General features: G+C 38.6%; 1 protein-coding gene across 4 annotated transcripts in view; it reads right to left on the minus strand.

Annotated features, from left to right (window-relative positions):
• The window catches only part of LOC110073534 (uncharacterized), a 77,306-nt gene that overhangs the window by 17,409 nt on the left and 41,090 nt on the right, over window positions 1–18,807 (minus strand). For all 4 annotated transcript variants that reach the window (XM_020782839.3, XM_020782840.3, XM_072985934.2 and 1 more), the window contains exons 21-24: window positions 7,417–18,231; window positions 6,851–7,002; window positions 3,084–3,243; window positions 305–457 (exon numbers count right to left, since the gene is read on the minus strand). In XM_020782839.3, the coding sequence (XP_020638498.3) occupies window positions 305–457; window positions 3,084–3,243; window positions 6,851–7,002; window positions 7,417–18,231 (11,280 nt within the window). The remainder of the gene's footprint in view (window positions 1–304; window positions 458–3,083; window positions 3,244–6,850; window positions 7,003–7,416; window positions 18,232–18,807) is intronic.

Here is an 18,807-nt window from a genome sequence, read left to right on the forward strand (position 1 = left end):
AAGTGTTTCAAAAACACAGTGTTACCCATTCCCACACAAAACATAATACTCTTCCAACAAACCCAGCCCCAAAAGTAACTGTGTCCAGAATGTAAGTGTAAAAAAATAGAAAATCGTCGTTTTGTGAGAACTGGTTCCCGAAGCAGGGAACCGATCATCGGAAAGCTAAATTCCCCTATAGGAAACATCGTTTTGCGATCGCTTTTGTGATCGCAAAAACTTTGCCGTAATGCAATTTTGTCGTAAAACGGAGCGCTCGTCTTGCGAGGCACCACTGTAGTTGCTTTTCTACATTCTTCTTTACCTTTGAATTTATCTGCTGGAATCGCAGCTCTCTTTGATGCATCTCCTGAAGACAGCGCTGGAGTTCATTCTGAAGCCGGTTCCTCTCATCCAGCAGATGATTCATTTGTTCAGGGACATCTGTACGTCCAACAAGAGCAACAGTTTCTAATCCCTTGGACAACAATACAAAAATGAGAGGGATTGGCTATGTTTCTTGGACTTTCTATATTCATACTGCCCTGTTGCTTAAAAACAATCTTTTTTCACACTTATAGGCAGGTAATCTAAGAAGACAGAGCAAATCAGTGGCTGAAATCTGGTTGTAAGTAAGCCCAGTGGAGATCTGGTGAGTCAATTCCACTATAAATTCCATTGATTCAAAAGGCCTACTCTAGTTGCGATTTACTACTGGAATTCTTTATTTCTTCTTAAATTCTCATCCACACCAGAATCAAAGAACATGAGAGACACTGCAGACTAAAACAACCAGAAAAATCTTCAGTAGCTGAATATGCCCTAAAACAAACTGGACATGAAATTCTATTTCAAAATACCGAAATACTGGACAACACCGCAATCATTACGTCAGACTGCACAGGGAAGCCATTGAAATCCACAAGCACCAGCAGAACTTCAACAAAAAAGAGGAAAGTTTGAAACTCAACAAAACTTGGCTCCCAGCTCTCAAAAATACAGTGTGCAAAAGGTCAATGAACTCTACCCAGCCACAAGGACTGGGGATCACTACAGACAAAAGACCAGTTGATGACACCCTTCAACCACATTGACAGATAATCTGTCCTTCTTATCATAACAATACACCCAAAACAAGACACACTAATCACCCATCTACAGAAAAAGACAAAAGCCCATCTCACAGCCATAAATACTCCACTCCCAAGCCAACTACACCAGAGCACAGAGTGCTGTCCTCTGAAGATGCCGGCCACAGAGACTGGCGAAATGTTAGGAAGAACAACCTTCAGAACACGACCAAAGAGCCCGAAAAACCCACAACAACCATTAGACCCCCGGCTATGAAAGCCTTCGCAAATACAATTCTTTGAGATGTTTTTTGTTGTTGTTCTGTGTAAATCTTGAGTTCATTTATTCAATTTGATATATCACACCCAATAGTGCCACAGCACCATTCTGGGCAGTTGTCCTGTTCTGTTATCCTTCCACCCTAAGTTGCTCCAGGATCAGATCATGAGTGTCCTTGGATTCAGTGTCTCCTCAGCAAAAGAACTGAGCAAAGCCAAGAGACCGTGGATTATCCTGAATGTGGGATATGATGTTATGCCTGTGTGATATTGTGCATTTAATCTGGCATGGTCAGGGGAAAACTCACCTTCATGGTGTGGGGGCATAAGGCCACTCTCAGAGGATAATCCTGGATGTAGCATAATTTAAGGAAACTGTGAACTGCATCTTTTATTGGTAAGGTTTATTAGAGAAAGCAACACAAATAATCCTAAACTAAATCAAGTTTCTGTGTGTTGTGAAAAAAATGAAGTTTTTACTCCGAATAAACAGATTGGAATATGGATGTGTCTCTATTTAGTTTGGATAATGCAGTAGAATGCTAATATTTTATCACTCTTTTTCCACATAGTTCAGATCAACATTTAATCACCAAAAAAAACTAAATATTTCTATCATGAGAAGGGTACAGAAGAGGTTATTTACATTTTGAATATCTTAAGCTAAGTGACTACAATAAAGCCGTAAGACAGAAAAGGAGAAAAATCCATTCCAGCTACCAGGGTTGTACTCATTCAATTTCTGTATTTTGCAGATGCATATAGGGACCATATTCAGTGTTTAGTGAGGTAGGACAGAACCTGAATCAGGGATGTTAAAAAAGATTTCCCAAACTTGTACAGGCCTCCTTCTTTGTTCTCTCCCTAATGTTTTTTTTAAAAAAAATATAAAACATTATTTAAACATAATTAGTGAATTGCAGCTTTTAGACCCCCACCCCTAAACATCAGTGAGAGGACAAGAATGTGTTTTTTTTAATAACAGCCAAGCTGCCACCCCTTGATCAAGCCACCTAAGAGACAGCTACCTAACAGCAGCACTGATAGTTACAAGTCTGAGAATTTGCTATTACAGTGTCCACGGTGGCCAGTATGACTTTGGCATGGGAATCCACAAGCAACTCAGACACAGCAGTTGAGGAGCTCATCTCCCAACAGGGCTGCATCCATGAAAAGCATTCATTCCGCCAAGCCCTGATGCAGCAACAAATTCTCATCTCATGCACTCAGAGCTTTCCCAAAGCTGGGGCACCTGTGAATTCCTCCTCCTGCTCCCCCTCCTCTGGCAGAAAAAACAGCTGAAGAGGGAGAACACAGTAAGTTGGCTGCCACCTTTACTTCTTAAATTGTGCTGCATTTGGAAGAGGGGTGAGGTGAGGTGAAGAAATACTGGAGCATGCAGCAGACAAAACTTCTACAATCAAAATGGTACTTCTCAGATCTTTCCTCAGTATGATGAGTTTAGTTATACCATAATTGGAACCCAGTTAATTCCGAACTTATTTCTAAAATTCAATTTATAGTTTGAGTTTAAATAAAACTTAAACTGAATGACTCTCTAGCTACAGTGCAGTTAAAGTACAGTTTTACTGGGAGGTAAACACTACTCCTTTCAGTGGATGTACTCAGTATAAGACAACAGCTTCACAATCTGTGTGACTTGCAAAGCTACAGAGTTATAAATTAAACCATTCAAATAAAATTCAGAATGTTACACACTGTAGACAATTGACAAACTTCTTGAACAGGTTTTACCTTGTTTGGGTAACCACCAGAAGCAGCTAAAGATCCCTGAGATACCACTTCATGATGCATTCTCTGTAATTCTGCTATCTGCCTCTCCTTTTCTACAAGGGTTGCCTGGAACTGACTCTGGAGTGCTTGAGATTCTGACAGCAGAAGATTTTTTTCCATTCTATAATGATAATATTAAGATATTGTTAAACAATTCAATCACTGATGCTCAGACACTAATGTTTCCAAATTAGTGAAGCTTGCTTCATTTAATTTCTGTGCTGCTTTTCTCCCACTGAAGGGATCCTTCTCTAAATAATAATAATAATAATAATAATAATAATAATAATAATAATAATAATAATAATAATAATAATAATAATAATAATAATAATAATAATAATAATAATAATAATAATAATAATGAGGCAATAATTATTATTATGAGGCAAAACCAACAGCCTGTGGTTTTCAAAGAAGAATGATGGAAATTTGGAAAGAGAAATACGCAAGTAGTGACATAACTGAACAACGATTAATGGACCAGAGAAGGTTTATCATCTGGAGTAAAGTATTTTCAGAAATGGAACTGCAAGTACTAGAAAAGGTGGCAAAATCAACACAGAACAATGACCATAATATGGAAGACAAATGGAGGGTAGAGATAGACACAATAGTGCAAGAAAACAATAGAGGAACAACTTATGGAACAACCCAGAAATTATGAGCTGACAGAATGGCAAACATCACTGAGGGAAAAAATTGTAACCCATATTAGCCAGAACACAGAAATACAAGGCTCCACAATTTGCGCCAATTACAAAGTAAACCAGTAAAAGATCTACTGAATGATGCAAATGTTGTCATCAGAACAATCCCAACCAAACCGTGGCATGTCCTCAAAAGAAGCTCCCGGTACACCACTGAAATCTTTCATCAGTAGTGGTTCTAGTCCCCCAAAAATAAAAGAGTAAAAGACAAGGTCGCATGGGGTAGATTTGGAATCCATATAGCCCCTCTCTTTCCCTTGAGGCCCTAAAATTAGATGACTTCTTTGTAGTGTCCTCAGAGTATTGCAAATACCTCCCCACTTCCAAGAGTAACTAACAGAAGACAAAACAGGGGTGGGGACATCCCTACCTAAGCAATCTGGAAGTGGCTGGGAATCAACTGGTACACTCAGATTAGTGTAGATATCTCTACACTCAATTCCACAGAGGATTTTCTATCAGTTGAGGTAACAATTGATACACAGTAAAGTAAAATGCAAACCATTTGGTAATAACAGCAGTATCGAATATGACAAATAAGACTTCTTTGTTTTTCTGAAAAACAGTACCATTCCCGCCCCCCCGCCCCCTGAAATTGAATAAAACTGAAATTGAATAAAATTGATGCTAGTTATCTGAATGTCTGTTAGAAATGTGAGAAGGAAATTGGTACATAGTTTCATATGTGGTGGGAATGCGAAAAAGTAGTGGGAACTACTTTTTAAAGATCTTGGAAACTAATCTTTAAAGAACTAAATGACATATATGAAAAAGATATAGAATTTGATCCTGAGATAGCTCTGTTATCAATATTTGAGAATGTGGAATATGATAAGATGACTAGAGAAATTGATTACCAATTTATTAACAGCAGCTGGATTAATAACAGCTAGGAATTGGAAGCCAAAGTCTGAATTTAGAATAGACGAATGGTATAATGAAATACAGTGGTGCCTCGCATAACGATGTTAATTGCTTCCGGAAAAAAAACGTTATGTGAAAACATCGTTATGTGAAGCACCATTTCCCATAGGAATGCATTGAAAACCGGTTAATCCGTTCCAATTGGAACGGATTATCCGGTTTTCTCCCTCCCCCTGCGGCTTGGATCTGACCCACGGCGGCTACCTCAGCCATGGCTGGACTCCCTAGAGTCCGGCCATGGCTGGGGTAGCCGCCGCGGCTCGGATCCAAGCCACGGGGGGAGGGTGGTGGGATTGGAATGCCTTTCAGGCATCCCGGGCTTGGATCCCACCCGCTGCCGGTTACCAAAGGGTAACCGGCGGCGGGTGGGATCCAAGCCCAGGATGCCTGAAAGGCATCCCAATCCCACCACCCTCCCAGCCTCCCCCCACGGCCTGGATCCAAGCCGTGGGGGAGGCTGGGTGCGGACACCCCCCCCACCCTGCAGCCGCCGCTTGAAGCCTCCCCGTGTCGCTTTCCCCAGCCATTCTCGGACTTCCAGGCGTCCGAGAATGGCTGGGGTAGGCGGCGCGGGGAGGCTACCGGCATCGGGGACAGGGTGGGGGGGATCGGGAAGGCTTGAAGCCTCCCTGCGCCGCTTACCCAGGCCGTTTTTGGACTTCTGGAAGTCCGAAAACGGCCTGGGTAAGCGGCGCGGGTAGGCTTCAACCCTTCCCGACCCCCCCCACCCTGTCCCCGATGCTTGAAGCCTCCCCGCGCCGCTTTCCCCAGCCGTTCTCGGACTTCCAGGCGTTCGAGAACGGCCGGGGTAGGCGGCGTGGGGAGGCTGCCGGCGGCGGGGACAGGGTGGGGGGGTGTCCGCAAGGCTTCCAGGCAAAGGCCTGGAAGCCTTCGACACCCCCGTACCCTTCCCCCGCCGCCGTTGAGAGCCTTCCGAGCTCTCAAAGGGCTTTCTCCAATATCAGAGGGGGCTCTTTGAGAGCTCGGAAGGGAATTGTCGGCAGGGGACGGTGGCTTCGGGGTCCTTCCGAGGCAGCAGCCCACTGCCGACATTTTCCCCCAGCTGAGCGGCGGGGCTTCAAAGCTCCCGCCGCTCAGCTGGGGGAAAATGGTGCCTATGGGGAAAAATCGCAAAGCACTTTTTCCCCATAGGCAAGATAGTAGTGCGATCGCAAAAGTGATGGCAAAAAAGCCATCGCTATGCGATTTCTTCGTTAAATGGGGCACTCGTTATACGAGGCACCACTGTATGGAACATTGCTATAAATGATAAGTTAACTTGTAACTTAAAGGTTAAGAAAGGAGAGATGAAAAAGAATAATTTCTATGATATGTGGGGCATATTTTTTGAATATGTGCTAACAAGAGGAAAAGGGAAAGCTCTAAATCAAGAATAAATGCAGTTCTGGAGAAGAGGACAATAAAAGAAGAAGAAGAAAGATATAGGAAGAAGAGGATTACTGCAAGAGGTCCTGACTATGGTGGTCAGGAACACAGTCGATTTGTATTTTGGTTTATGTATTTTATGTTTATGTTGTAGTTGTAGTTTAAGAAAAGAAAAAAGAAAACTGTAACGGAAAGCATGTACTGCATTAGGAATGTTAGGATTTATCAGTGTTAATCTCTGTTCTCAACAGCTCTTTCTATGCATGATTATCATTACTCACCTGCAATCTTTTTGCCTACCCTTTGTCCAAGGAAAGGTCTAATTCCATTTTACTGCCACTAGCAGTCCTCTGAAGCAGGTTAGGTTGATAGACAATGTGTGGCCAAATGTTATCTAGTCAGCTTCTTGACGGAAGGGTGGGATGTGGGAGCTGGATCTAGATGTCCTGCATCTGAGTCCAGCTCTATAACCACTACATCCACTAGCTTACACTTTAGTGTTGCTCTTCAATGCCCCCAGCATGCTCCCACTCGTTTTTCCACTTAGAACTTGAAGCTTTCCAGTACACCAAAGTGTTAAGGCACATGAGTTTCCATACTTTTGATGCAGGCAATTAACTACCATAGTAAAATATGACTCATTAAAATATTCTCTACATACACACTAAATGAAGGAACATTCATAAGGCTTTTAACTTTTTATTTTACCGTAACCCGATTAGCTCATTCTGGTATGAGGCTTTTTCTTTCTCGGCTTCCTCTTGAAAAGTTTTTGTTTGGTGCAGGTCTCTTTCAAGGTCATCTACTTTGGCCTTTAGTTTTGATATTTCAGTTGTTGCAACATTCACTCCTTCCTTAACCTATGAACAATAAACAATTTAAGAAAACCAAGCTAATTATAATTTTGCATAATTTTTACATGGCTGTATAATGGACATAATTCTGCTTTTATTTATTCGGCCAGAAACAAATATGCTAAATTGAACTATTTATTAGTCCTAATCAGTGCACACTCACTGAATTAATGGGACTAACATAAGTGATGACTTATGTTCCATTAATTCAATTAGTCTACTAGATTCGAAATTCACTATCACAACTAGCTCATTAAGTCTGAAAAGAAAGAAATTGAATTAATAATGCAATCCTATACATGTCAAAACAGAAGCAAGCATCAGTATTCATTGACATGTTTTCCTAGTCAAGCAGGTCCAGGATTGCAGCCTTAACCTTTGTTTTTTCATTAATACTGTATGACACCTCATTGAACTTACCAGTCTGTCCCTATCCACCTGAAGAGCCTCCAAATTATGCTTAAGGGAACTAATCTCACTGGTGCAGTCAGAAGGTGTGGAAATTGAACTTGTGCCCTGTTTAGCTTCACGAACTACTCGCAGCTTGCAGAGTTCCTGCAGAAGTCTCTCTCTGTCATCTTGAAGACTGGACATGGCCTTAGAAAATGCATCCAGCTGCTGAGCATAATTCTCACACTCAGAGGATACTCTGCTGATTTCAAGATTTTGTGTGGTTAACAGCTTACACAGATTTTCCAGTTCATCAGCAAGCTGGTCAAGAGTTATCTTGTTTTTAGCTTCTAGTGATGACTGCTTCCAAAGGGAATTTTGTTTGAGCATGCTGAGGAGGTTTGACTTGAAATTATTAATCTCAGCTTCAAGTTTATCCGCACGTTTTTTTTCAAATCTAAGTTCTGAACTATATTTGCTTTGAAGGACCTTGAAGTCTTCAATTAATCTCTCCCGGTCATCTTGCAGGGCTATCATTGCTTTCTTAAATGATTCTAACTGAGATCTTAGTTCTTTATTCTGAAACTGTACATCCAACAGTCTCTTTTGTGGTGATTCAATTGCTTCTTTCTCCAGAAACATAGCATCTTGTGCATCATCATCTTTATTTTTGCCAATCAATCGCTGGAATTCTTGTAATCTTTGTTTCATTTTTTCTTCAAGTTGGGAGCTGGTGGCAAGTTCTTTCTGATCAAATTTCTGTCCGTCTTGATTCGGGAACTTTTGCTGTGATTCTGAAGCTAACCTCTCTTTGTTTATAGAAGCAACCACGATCTCCAAGTCATGAGCTTTTGATGTTAACTTTGTATTTTCCAGTCTCAGAGATTCTATGATTTCCTCCTGCACTTTCACAGATAGCTGCATTTCTTTCAAGTTTTTCTGAAGCTCAAGTTTTTCCTGTTCAAGATTCTTAATGAGTTCCAATTTCTGTGTAAGTAATTCTTTCAACTGATTGTCTTTCAATGAAAGAACCTGATTGAGGTCTTCTCTGTACTTTATGAGTTGTGCAGTAAGCATTGCATTTTCAGAATGAAGATCATCTATCTGATTCCGCAGCTTCCTTAATTCTTCTTTCAGTGTTTTATTCTCATTAGCACTGTCTGCTACAAGTCTCTCTTTCTCACATAAAACAGCTCTGTGTTCACAGTCTAGATTTTTATGTTTAGAAATAAGGGAATCCCTGTCATTCTGAAGAGAGGACATTGCCTTTTTAAAGGAATCAATTTCACTGGCAATCTCAGCCCTGTCTTGAACCGCCCTGTCAGCTTTTGTCTGAAGATTTCTCAATTCATTCTTCATCCTTTGGCAAGTTTCCTCAGATTGTTCTCTGGCCACCTGCAGAGTCTTTATCTGTTGCTCATACTCTGAAATCTGCTCCCTGTGCTGCGTTTGAATTTGAGTAAGATACCCTGAAATTTCATTGTCTTTTGATGAAATCAGAAGAGAAATTTCAGTGTCTTTCTTATTCAGCATGGCCTTCATGTGGTAAGAAATGGCAACCTGTTTCTCCAGCTCAGCGTGAATCTCACCTTTTTCCAAGAGTAGCTGCTGGACTTCTTGTTCTTTTCTCCTCAAATTATTTCTCAGTATTTCCATCTCTTTTTCTATAGGATTGTTTTTTATCAGATGGTTAAGAGATTTCTTTTCTTTGATCAGGGCCTGCAAAGAATCTTCTTTTGATTTTAGTGCAGCTACCAGTTCATGTTGACTAGTCTGTAGAGTAGCATTCTCTGCCTTTATTCTAGACAGCTCACTAAAATGGTCTAAGATCACAGAGTCCTCTACAGATTCTTTAGGTTCTTCTAGGATAGAAGTCTTCAGTTCCAGTTCCTGGATGTGAGACATCTGTGCCTTTATCTCTTCTTGTAATGATGCTATTGTTTTATTACTGGCCTCTATCTGTTGCTGTTTATTTTCAATTGTCTCTTTGAATGCTATTTCCCAACTTTTCATTTCACCAATGACTCTATCTCTGTCGTCTTGAAGGGAAGACATACACTTGGTAAAAGCAGCCAACCTGGCTAAGACATCATTCAGTTCAGTCTGAAGGTTCTTATTTTGAGTGTTTTTAATGCCAATTTCTTCTTGCAACTGATGGTGTTCACCAAGCATTCGTTCCTTCTCTCTTTCAAGGGCCTTGTACTTTTCCTCCAAATTGAGGCACTCTTTTTGGCAAGCTGTTTTTTGTTGTTGGAGGGCAAACTCTAGTTGGCTCTCATATTCTCTCTTTTGATTTAATAATTGGCTTTCTTTCATTTTAAGTTCTTTTTTATTATTTAGGTTTTCGCTTGCCAGCTGTTCTATTTCAGTCTTAGACTCATCTAGCACAGCCTTCTGCAAAGACAGCTTTTCAGTTAGCTTCTGCATCTCTTCATTTGATTTGGACAGCTTTTCTTCTGCATTACTTAAGTCTTTCTCAAATTTTTCACTTCTGGACTGCGACAATTTTACAGATTTTTCCAAGTCCCAAATCATCTCCTGGTATCTAATAGAATCCTTTTGCAACTGGTTGATCTCTTGTTGCTTTTCTTTTAAAAGTTCTTGCAACTCTTTCGTTTTGTTTTTGGTCCCACTGGTGTCTCTTTGAGCAGATTTTACTTTTTCTTCAAACACTCTGACAAGATGTAGGTGCTGCTCTTCTTTTTCTCTAATTGTATTGCATTTCTCTGTTTTTAAATCTTCCAACTGCTGTGTGAGCAAGTTGATCTGTACTTGTTTGGTTTTCAGTCTGTCTGTAGTTTGATCCAATTTCTTGATGTGATTGAGCAACTCTGTCTCCAGAAATTCCTTCTCATTTTTCACTTTGTAAGATGTTTCTTGAGCATTCTCTAATTCTTCCTGTAACATACATTTATCATCTTCTAATATCTTAATTCTTTCACACAGGCTTACTATCTCCTGATTAAGGGTTTTGCAATCATTTTCTGATTTTAACAAAGAGTTTTCTGTATGACGCAGAGATTCTTCAGCAGCATTTAACCTTTCTGACATGAGTTTGTTCTTTTGCTTTAAGATCAGCAAATTTTCCTCCTTTACTGTGACTCCTTCACTTAGCAAACTAATGTGCTTTAATAATGACTCCCTCTCACTGTGAGCATCACTGGTCTTAGATTCTATATCAAAGGTACCCAACTCCAACCTTGTTTGGAGATCCCCCAAGGCAGATTTTGTTAGTTTGAAATCTTTGGAAATGGCCTCATTTTCCTTTTCAATTTTCTCTATGGTCTCTTTTAGGGTTTCAGAAATTTTGTTTAACTGCTTATTTTCCTCTATTAGTAGTTTGTTTTGAAGTATGGATTCATCAATATTTTTTTTATATTCTTCCAAGCACAATTTGTGCTCAGATGCCTGCTTTTCTGCTTCAATCTGCAGCTCACTGATTTCCTTCTGTTTAGACTGAACTAACTGCTTTAGCTGTTCCTTCACTTGTATGTTTTCATCAGTTGCTTTTTGTAGCAGTTTTTGAAGCTCCTGATTATCGGATTCTCTCTCTTTTATTCTCTGAAGAGCCTCCTGCTTTTCTTTTCTAGTGACATCAATAACTCGCTTCATTTCTGCTATTTTACTACTAATATTCTCATATGCTTGAAGCAGCGATTCATATTCCTGCTTTAATTCATTGTGCTTTGCTTTCCAACTTGTTAATTCAACTGTCTGAGAATCTTTTAAGGAATTCAACTGAAAGCAAAAAGCTTCCTTTTCCTGGACTATAGTCTCCATAGTAGATTTCAGACTTTCACACGCAGCATTTAGACTTTCATTTTCAGTTGCCAGTCTTGCATTTTCTTCTGCAAGACCATCTTCTTTTCTGCTGCTCAGTTCATTCACCAGAAGTCCAAGAGCTTGAGCCTTGTCAATTAGTTCTTTGTTTTCCAACATCACTATCTCAATTTCTTCTTTCAGAATTTTATTTTCTTTCATAACTTCTTTACGTGATATTAAAGCAGCCTGGAGCTTTCTTTGAAGACGTTCCTGAGATTTTTCTTCAGCGTACCTCTTCTGTTGTTGGGTTTCATGATTCTCCGCATGTGCATGTTTCTCCATCTCTCCCTGAGTTTTTCCTACTGGTGCTTGATTTGTTCCCTCCATTAATAATTTATCTGTGTGAGTGGCATCTAATGATTCTTTTTCAATGTGTCTGCCATCTAATACTGTAGTAGAGTCGTCTGTCTCTTCAACTCTGTTCTGAAACATGTTAGCTGCAGGAAGCCAGATACTTTCTGTATTGTGTTCACTAACCATCACATTTTTTCCTACATTAGAAACTGGTAAAACCTTCTCACGCAGCATATTTAACTCTATCAATAGCTCCTTGTTTTCCTCACCAGCACGCCTTAACTCCTCTTTCATGTTGACTAATTCAGTACTTGATTTTTCAAGGTTGCTTGTAAACTCCTCCCTCTCTTCTCTCATTTTTTCAAACACTATTTTAAAACACTTTGCTTCTTCTTGACTTTCCTGTAAACTCTGCTGTAATTGTGAAACTTCTTTCATTATTTCCTTTCTGTGATCAAATTTGTCTTTGAGATCCTCAAGAGAGTGATGCAAATATCTGATCTCTTCGTCCTTCTCTGAAATTTGTGTGTTGGCTGTTTGAATATCATGCTTTAAATTTTCAATTTCTTCCTTACTGAACTGGTGGTCTCCGCTCTGTTTATAAAGAATATCCTTTTCATTGTTCATGCTTTCAATCAGACTCTTAACACTTATCAGTTCATTTCTGTATGTTTCCAGCTGTTGCTGAAGCTGACCTCTTTCTATCAGTATATTATCTTTGTCTTCCTTATACTGCTGTTCCAGTTGCTCAATAGCACTCTTCAGTTTTATTATCTCTTGTTCCTTCCTATCAAGTTGAAGCGACTTGTCTCTTAACTCTTCCTTAAACTTTTCTTCCATAAATCTGGTATGGTTATTGTCAGATTTTGTCATCTCAGTCTCATTGGCCGCTATCTCACTTATCACATTTTCTGATTCCTCTGCAATAATGTGACACTTTAGCTCTGATTCAACACTATTCTGCTTAGTACTGTCACTCTGATGAAGAGAAGCAGAATTCTCTAGCTGCTTCTGCAGAGAACACAAAAGCAAGAGATTGGAGTCAAATTCTTCACACTTTCTCTGATGTATTTCCTGGAGTGTTTTATGTTCTTTTTGTATGAGTTCCAAGTCTTTTGTTATTTCATCAAGATTTGCTAGCAGCCTAGCATGGTCTTCTTTTTGTTTCTGAATTTTTTTAGTACTTTCTTTTCGGGCAACAAGCAAAGCTTGAAGTTTCTTTTGAAGGATTTCCTTCTCTTTCTGTAACTGATTGACTTCACTACAGAGATGCATATAATCACCAGAAGAGCCATTGGTATTCAATGTAGTGACTGAAGCATTGATTTCCTTTAATATTTCTTCTTTCTTTGCTACCTCCACTTTGAGATTTTCTATGATTAAGGAAAACTGAGAACGCTCCTCCCTGTAAGTTTTATCTTTCTCAGTAAGCACAGACTGCATTTGTTCAAGAACAGAATCTTTCTCCTGTAAACATATTAAATTCCTATCCATCATACTTTTCTGTACAGCTATAGTATCTCTGAATTCAGCAACATCCCCCTGCAGTTGATCCACATGTGCTGCCTCAGCAGATAACATTTCACTCATGTCATGTATTTTGGCATCTTTTTCTACCAACTGCTCTTTCAGTCCATCAAGTTGGGATTGAAGATTTTTGTTGTGAGCTTCAGCATTTTTAACCAACTTTGTTAACTCATCAATCTGCTCCAGTAAATCTTGTGCCTTTTTGCACTCTCTTTCTGCATACTCCTGGCCATTCTTTTCAAGCTTGCCAATCTTCTGCATTAAATCCTTTCTCATTATCAAAGCTGCCTGAAGCTTCCTTTTCAGATTCTCTTTTTCCTGACTTAATTTTTCTAAAGTAATATTTATCTGTGCCTTCTCATTAAGTAAGTCTTGAATCGTAGCTTCTTTGTTGCTCAGCATGTTTTGATTGAGTTCAAGGGCCTTCTTACATTCTTCTAATTGTAGTGATAACATACCTGTCTCCTCTGCCATGCTATTCCTAATAGATTCCAATTGCTGCAGTCTGCTAGTAAGTGCATTTTTTTCATCAGAAAATTTTACCATTTCATTAGACACAGATTCCATGACTTGAGTCACAGAGCAGTCCTTTTCTTTCAACTGCTGGCTTAGAGTAGCAATTAAATCCTTTTGTTGGTTAGTCTGAGAAATCAAGTTTTCAATCATCTGGTTTTTTTGTTCCAGCTCTTCTAAATATTTTGCTACTTCTTGACCTTTAGTGTCCAGTACATGGCAATTGTTTTCAAATTCTTTTTCTAATCTATCTGTCTTTTCCTGGAGAACTGTAACATGTTTCTTCATGTCTGTTAATGCAATGTCCTTTTCTTCACAAATACACTGTTGCTTACATAATGCCTCCTTTGCAGCAATCAGTTCATTTGATAAATATTCTACCTCAGATTGGTAACTATATTTCATCTTCTCAAAGTCATTTTGCATCAACTGTTTTTCCTCCTTCAGAGACCGCATAATTTCCAGCTCATTATTCAAGTTATGTATTTCTCTTTCTCTCTCTGAAAGGGCCTCCTGCAATGTCATTACTTCAGCTTTTTTGCTAAGAATGTTATCTATCATAGCTGACAATTCTTCCAGCATAGACATACTTTCAGTTGCTTGCTGAACAGCACTCCTATCACCAGCTTTGAGGAAATACCTATTACCTGATAATGCACTCAGGTGTCTGGAAAGCTCCTTTTTAACTATGTTCTGTTCTTGCTGCAAGGACTGAATGCCTACATCTTTTGTTTTCAATTCCCCCTTTAAACTACTCAGTTGCTCAAGATTGAATTCATTTTGTTGTGTTACCCTATCAAGTTCTGTCACCCATCTATTTTCTGCCTCACAAAAATCTTTTTCCAACTTTTCAACCTTAAGCTTTAATTTATCAACTTCTTCACTCTTTACACTAACCTGCATCTGCAACTGCTCTTTCTCTTTTTCCAGCTGCAAAGTGATGGCATGTAGCTGTGTTCGTGAATCATTCTCACTGGTTTCTATTTTTTTGTGAAGTTCTTGCTGTTCTTTTAATTTCTGTTGTAAAATGATTTGGTTTTTAAGCAGCTCTTGGTTTTCTACACTCAGGTTATCAAAGTTCCCCTGCAAAAGAGTTTTATCCTTAATTAAAGATTCCACCTGTTGTTGCAGTTTTTCCACTAGAAGTATATGGTTCTGGCATTCTTGACAGGACTTAGAATTTACAATGCTGAGCTCAGATCTTAAGTTTTCGATTTGTTTGGCTTGTTCCGCGCATTTTTCTTGCAAAACCTGAAGCTCTCTCTGCGTCTGTTGAACCTTCTGCTGCCATAACTCAGCCTGTTCCGATGTTTTCAGGTACTCTAATTTTGAAGATTCTATTTCAACTGTCAGAGAGTCAAGTTTCATTTGGCTAATGGCAAGGCTTTCATCTTTTTCTTGGAAAACATTTTTTAGTGTAGCAGAATTTTTCTCTAATTCTTCTCTAAGCAGCTCAATCTCATTAGTAAGAGCTCGAACATTGCTTTCTGCTAGCTGAACACTGACATCTTTCTGCTCTAAAGAATTAAGTAATTCTGCAATAAAATCTTCCTTTTTACTTAGGGTACCACTGAGTTCAATTCTTTCTTCATACTGAGCAGCAAATTTATCCTGCAAAGATAAGAAAGCATTCTCTTTTTCCTGTGCTAGTTCTTTCGACATTTGGATTTCTTTTCTCAATTCATTAATTTTATCATGAAGGTTAGAAACTTCTTCTTTGTTTATTTTTACTTCCTCTCTTAGTTTTTCCATAAGACTGGCATTTTCCAAAAGAGAAACATCTTTTTCTGTCAGCCTTTGGCTAAAGTCATTTATTAATTTATTCTGATCATGTATTTCTTTTTTTAAACTCAAATTTGTTTCTTCTAAATCTGCAGCTTGCTTCTTCAAAGTCTCTTTGTCTTGAAGCTCAGCCTCCAACTTACTGTTAAGCAGTAAAGTATTATTCATCAATGATTCTTTTTCAAGAACAATCGCTTTCAATTTTTCTGATTCAGAAATCAATGACTCCACATGTTTCTGCTGTACAGAAGACTCAGATATGCATGCTTGCAACTCAATACATTCCTCCTTCTTTTGTTTTAAAAAGTGATCTTTCTCTGTAATTGATTGACTTAATTCTTCAATCCTTTCTGTCATATTTTTAATCTGACACTGAAGGTCAGAAATTGTTTCCATATTCTCAGACAGTTGAATTCTAAGTAAATCAGATTCTTCAGATTTATCTTTAAACACTTTTAAATCTTGGGTTTGTTTCTTCAGTTCATTTTCTTTTTCCTGCACTTCCTGTCTAAGAAGATCAACTTCACAACTAAGAGTCTGTACTTGACTCTGCAAATCTGAAATCATCTGCACATAATGCTTTTCACCTGCATCTTTGTTTTCTTTCATTTGCTGAATCACAACTTCTTTCTGGGAAAGGAGGGTCTCTTTATTGTGAATACTGTCTTTTAATGTTTCTATTTCACTCACTAAGGTATCAATTTGGTCTATAAAAGCTAATATATTATGACTTTGCTGAGATAATGTTAAATTTAAAGGAGCTATTCCCTCACACTTTTTCCTCAATGTATCACTGGCTGTTTCAATATCTGTTTTCAATTTTTCATTTTCTAATTTCAACATGTGTGTCTCATGTTTTGTGGACACAATTTCACTCTGATGTTGCATCAATTGATGCTGTAAAGCATCCAGTTCATTTGATTTTGCATTGCAGATAACCAGAACGCTGTCCTTTTCACATTTCAAAACCTCCACTTCTTTGACTAACATTGCTAGCTGATCACTTAATGCTGCACACTCTTCTGTCTTTTTGTCAATCTGCCTCTGAAGATTTTCAAGCTCCTGCCCCTGAGAAAACAGGACAGAGTCCTTTTCTGCAACCTGCTGAGACAAACAAAGGCCATCACTTTGAAGCCTTTCCACATCTCTCTCTAATTCTGTCAGATTAATTTGTTTTGCTTCTACCTGCTTAAGTAAAGCATCATTTTGCCTGTTTTTTTCATCTAATGATTTGCTTTTAAATTCAAGCTCCATTTTTATGTCTTGAACTTGCTTCTCTAAGGAGAGTATTTTTTCTACCCTTTGACTAAGCTGTTGGACCATTTCTTTATACTCTATTTCTTTCTGGTTCAGAATTACTTCTTTTTCCTGTAGTCTGTCTTTAGCATCTTGCAGCTGTGTACTAAATGACTGTACTTCCTCCTGTAACTTTCCTGTCATCTCTCTGTTCTTGGAAAGCTCATCACCTAACATACTACACTCCTTTTCTTTTTCTAGCAACTGCCCTGCAACTGAGTTTTCTCTTTGTTTCAAAAGGCCTAAAAGTTCTTCAACCTTGTTTTTGAAAACCTCTTTCTCATGGCTGAGCTCTGAAATTATTTTTTCATGCTCAATGGCTCTTGCACTCATCTTACTCTCAATTTCAGCCATAGATTGAGCACGCTTCAATAATTCACACTCTTTCACATCCAATAATTTAGACAAACTCTCATTCTCACTGATAAGTTGCTGCTTTTCCTTCTCCATGGTATGCAGCTCATTTGTAAGTTCTTCACTAGCTTTAAGCTGACCTGTGAAATCTTTCTCTTTCTGCTCAACAGCTGCCTGGAACTGCTTAACAGTCAATATGTTTGTTTGTCTTTCTGTTTCCATCTTATTAATTATTTCACATTTTTCATGTAAGCTATTATTTACTTCCTCCCACTGCCTTTCCATTTGCTCCAGCTCCCCTACTAACTTGAGCTTTTCTTTCTCATTTTGCTGTTCCACAATTTTAAGCTTATCTTTTAATGAAATTATGATCTCTGTTTTTTCTTGTAAAGACTTTTTGGCAATTTCTAGATGTTCAGTATGTTCAGCAAACTGCCTGGATAAACTAGATAACTCATCAACTTTTTTAGCATTTTCTAAAGTTTGTTGATTATACAAATCCTTCACTGTTTTCAATTCATTCACAAAACTTTGTTCTTTGGTCTCTGTTTCTTTCAGCAACGCATGTAATTTCTCCTTTGCAGAAATATGTTCATCAAGCTGGGATCTGAGATGTTCTGTTTCCTCCCTAAGTCTCTTCTCAGTTTCCTGCAGTTTCTCTGTTGATTTACTCATTTGTTCTTTAAGCAATTTAATTTGTGACTCGCATTCCATGAGTTTGTTGTTGTAAGTAACATCACGAGTCTTGATATCAGAATTCAGTTCTTTAATAGTTTTGCTGGAGTCTTTGATCTGTTGAACTAACTCCTCCTTTTCTTTGGTTTTAACTTCACATTCAACTTTCTTCTTCGCCAGCTCTGCTTCTACTCTGCTTAGTTGCTCAGAGAGTCCAGAAAGCTTTGTGCTTGCATCTTTTACATCTGCTGTTTGTACATCTTTCAGCAGCTGGGCTTCCCTTTCAGCCTTGGACAGTGCTTCTTCCATCTCTCTTATTTCACCCTCTTTGCACTTGATCTGGTGTTTCAGAATATTAACCTGCTCAGAGTACTCAGTCATATTACAGGAAAGGACAGAAATTTCTTTGTCTTTTTCTGCTAACACTTCCTTAAGGTTGTCGATTTCTCTTTCCCGTCTCTGGAGGTCCTGAATGAGTTGAGATCTCTCTTCTAAATGGCTTGTGTTCAGTCTGTCAAGTTCTTCATTTGACTGTTCAAGGTCAAGTTGCATTAATTCTATGGCAGCATCCTGCTTCGCAGTCTGAAAACAAAATTAAATAACACAACTTAAGCATTCATTCTATAATACATTTGAAGGTTGAGACCCCCCCAAAAAGTACTATGGGTCAGCTAACAACTATGATGCTAGTCCACAAGACTTTACCATGTGTGCCCACCATTCCACAATCATATATTGCCTTTTAAATAATCTCTATTTCAGAAGCATTCCACAATCATGTATTGGCTTTTAAATAATGTCAATATATCAGAAGCAGTTTACCCTTAGGTAGAGGTTGAAGAAAAATGGACATAATATTCTCTTCGATACCTATAATTAGTTTTATAGATCTTTCTCCAAGTGTATCTTTATGCAAAGTATGGGCTAAAATTTTCTTGAGTAAATTATATCTATATACTGTAAGAGTGAGGTCAGTGACTGAATAGCTGTGTGAGTTAGAAAACTGGCTGCAGAGCCAGAAGTTGCTAATTCAATACCCCACTCTGCCTCCTGTAAACAGAGCCACCCTGTTTGACCCTGGGCAAGTTGCACAGTCTTAGGGCTCCCATGGAATAAGGGAATGGTAAAACACTTCTGAGTACTCTATACCTAGAAAAC

This window comes from Pogona vitticeps, chromosome 1 (genome assembly GCF_051106095.1).
Source record: "Pogona vitticeps strain Pit_001003342236 chromosome 1, PviZW2.1, whole genome shotgun sequence".
In the NCBI taxonomy this organism is placed as follows: domain Eukaryota; kingdom Metazoa; phylum Chordata; class Lepidosauria; order Squamata; family Agamidae; genus Pogona; species Pogona vitticeps.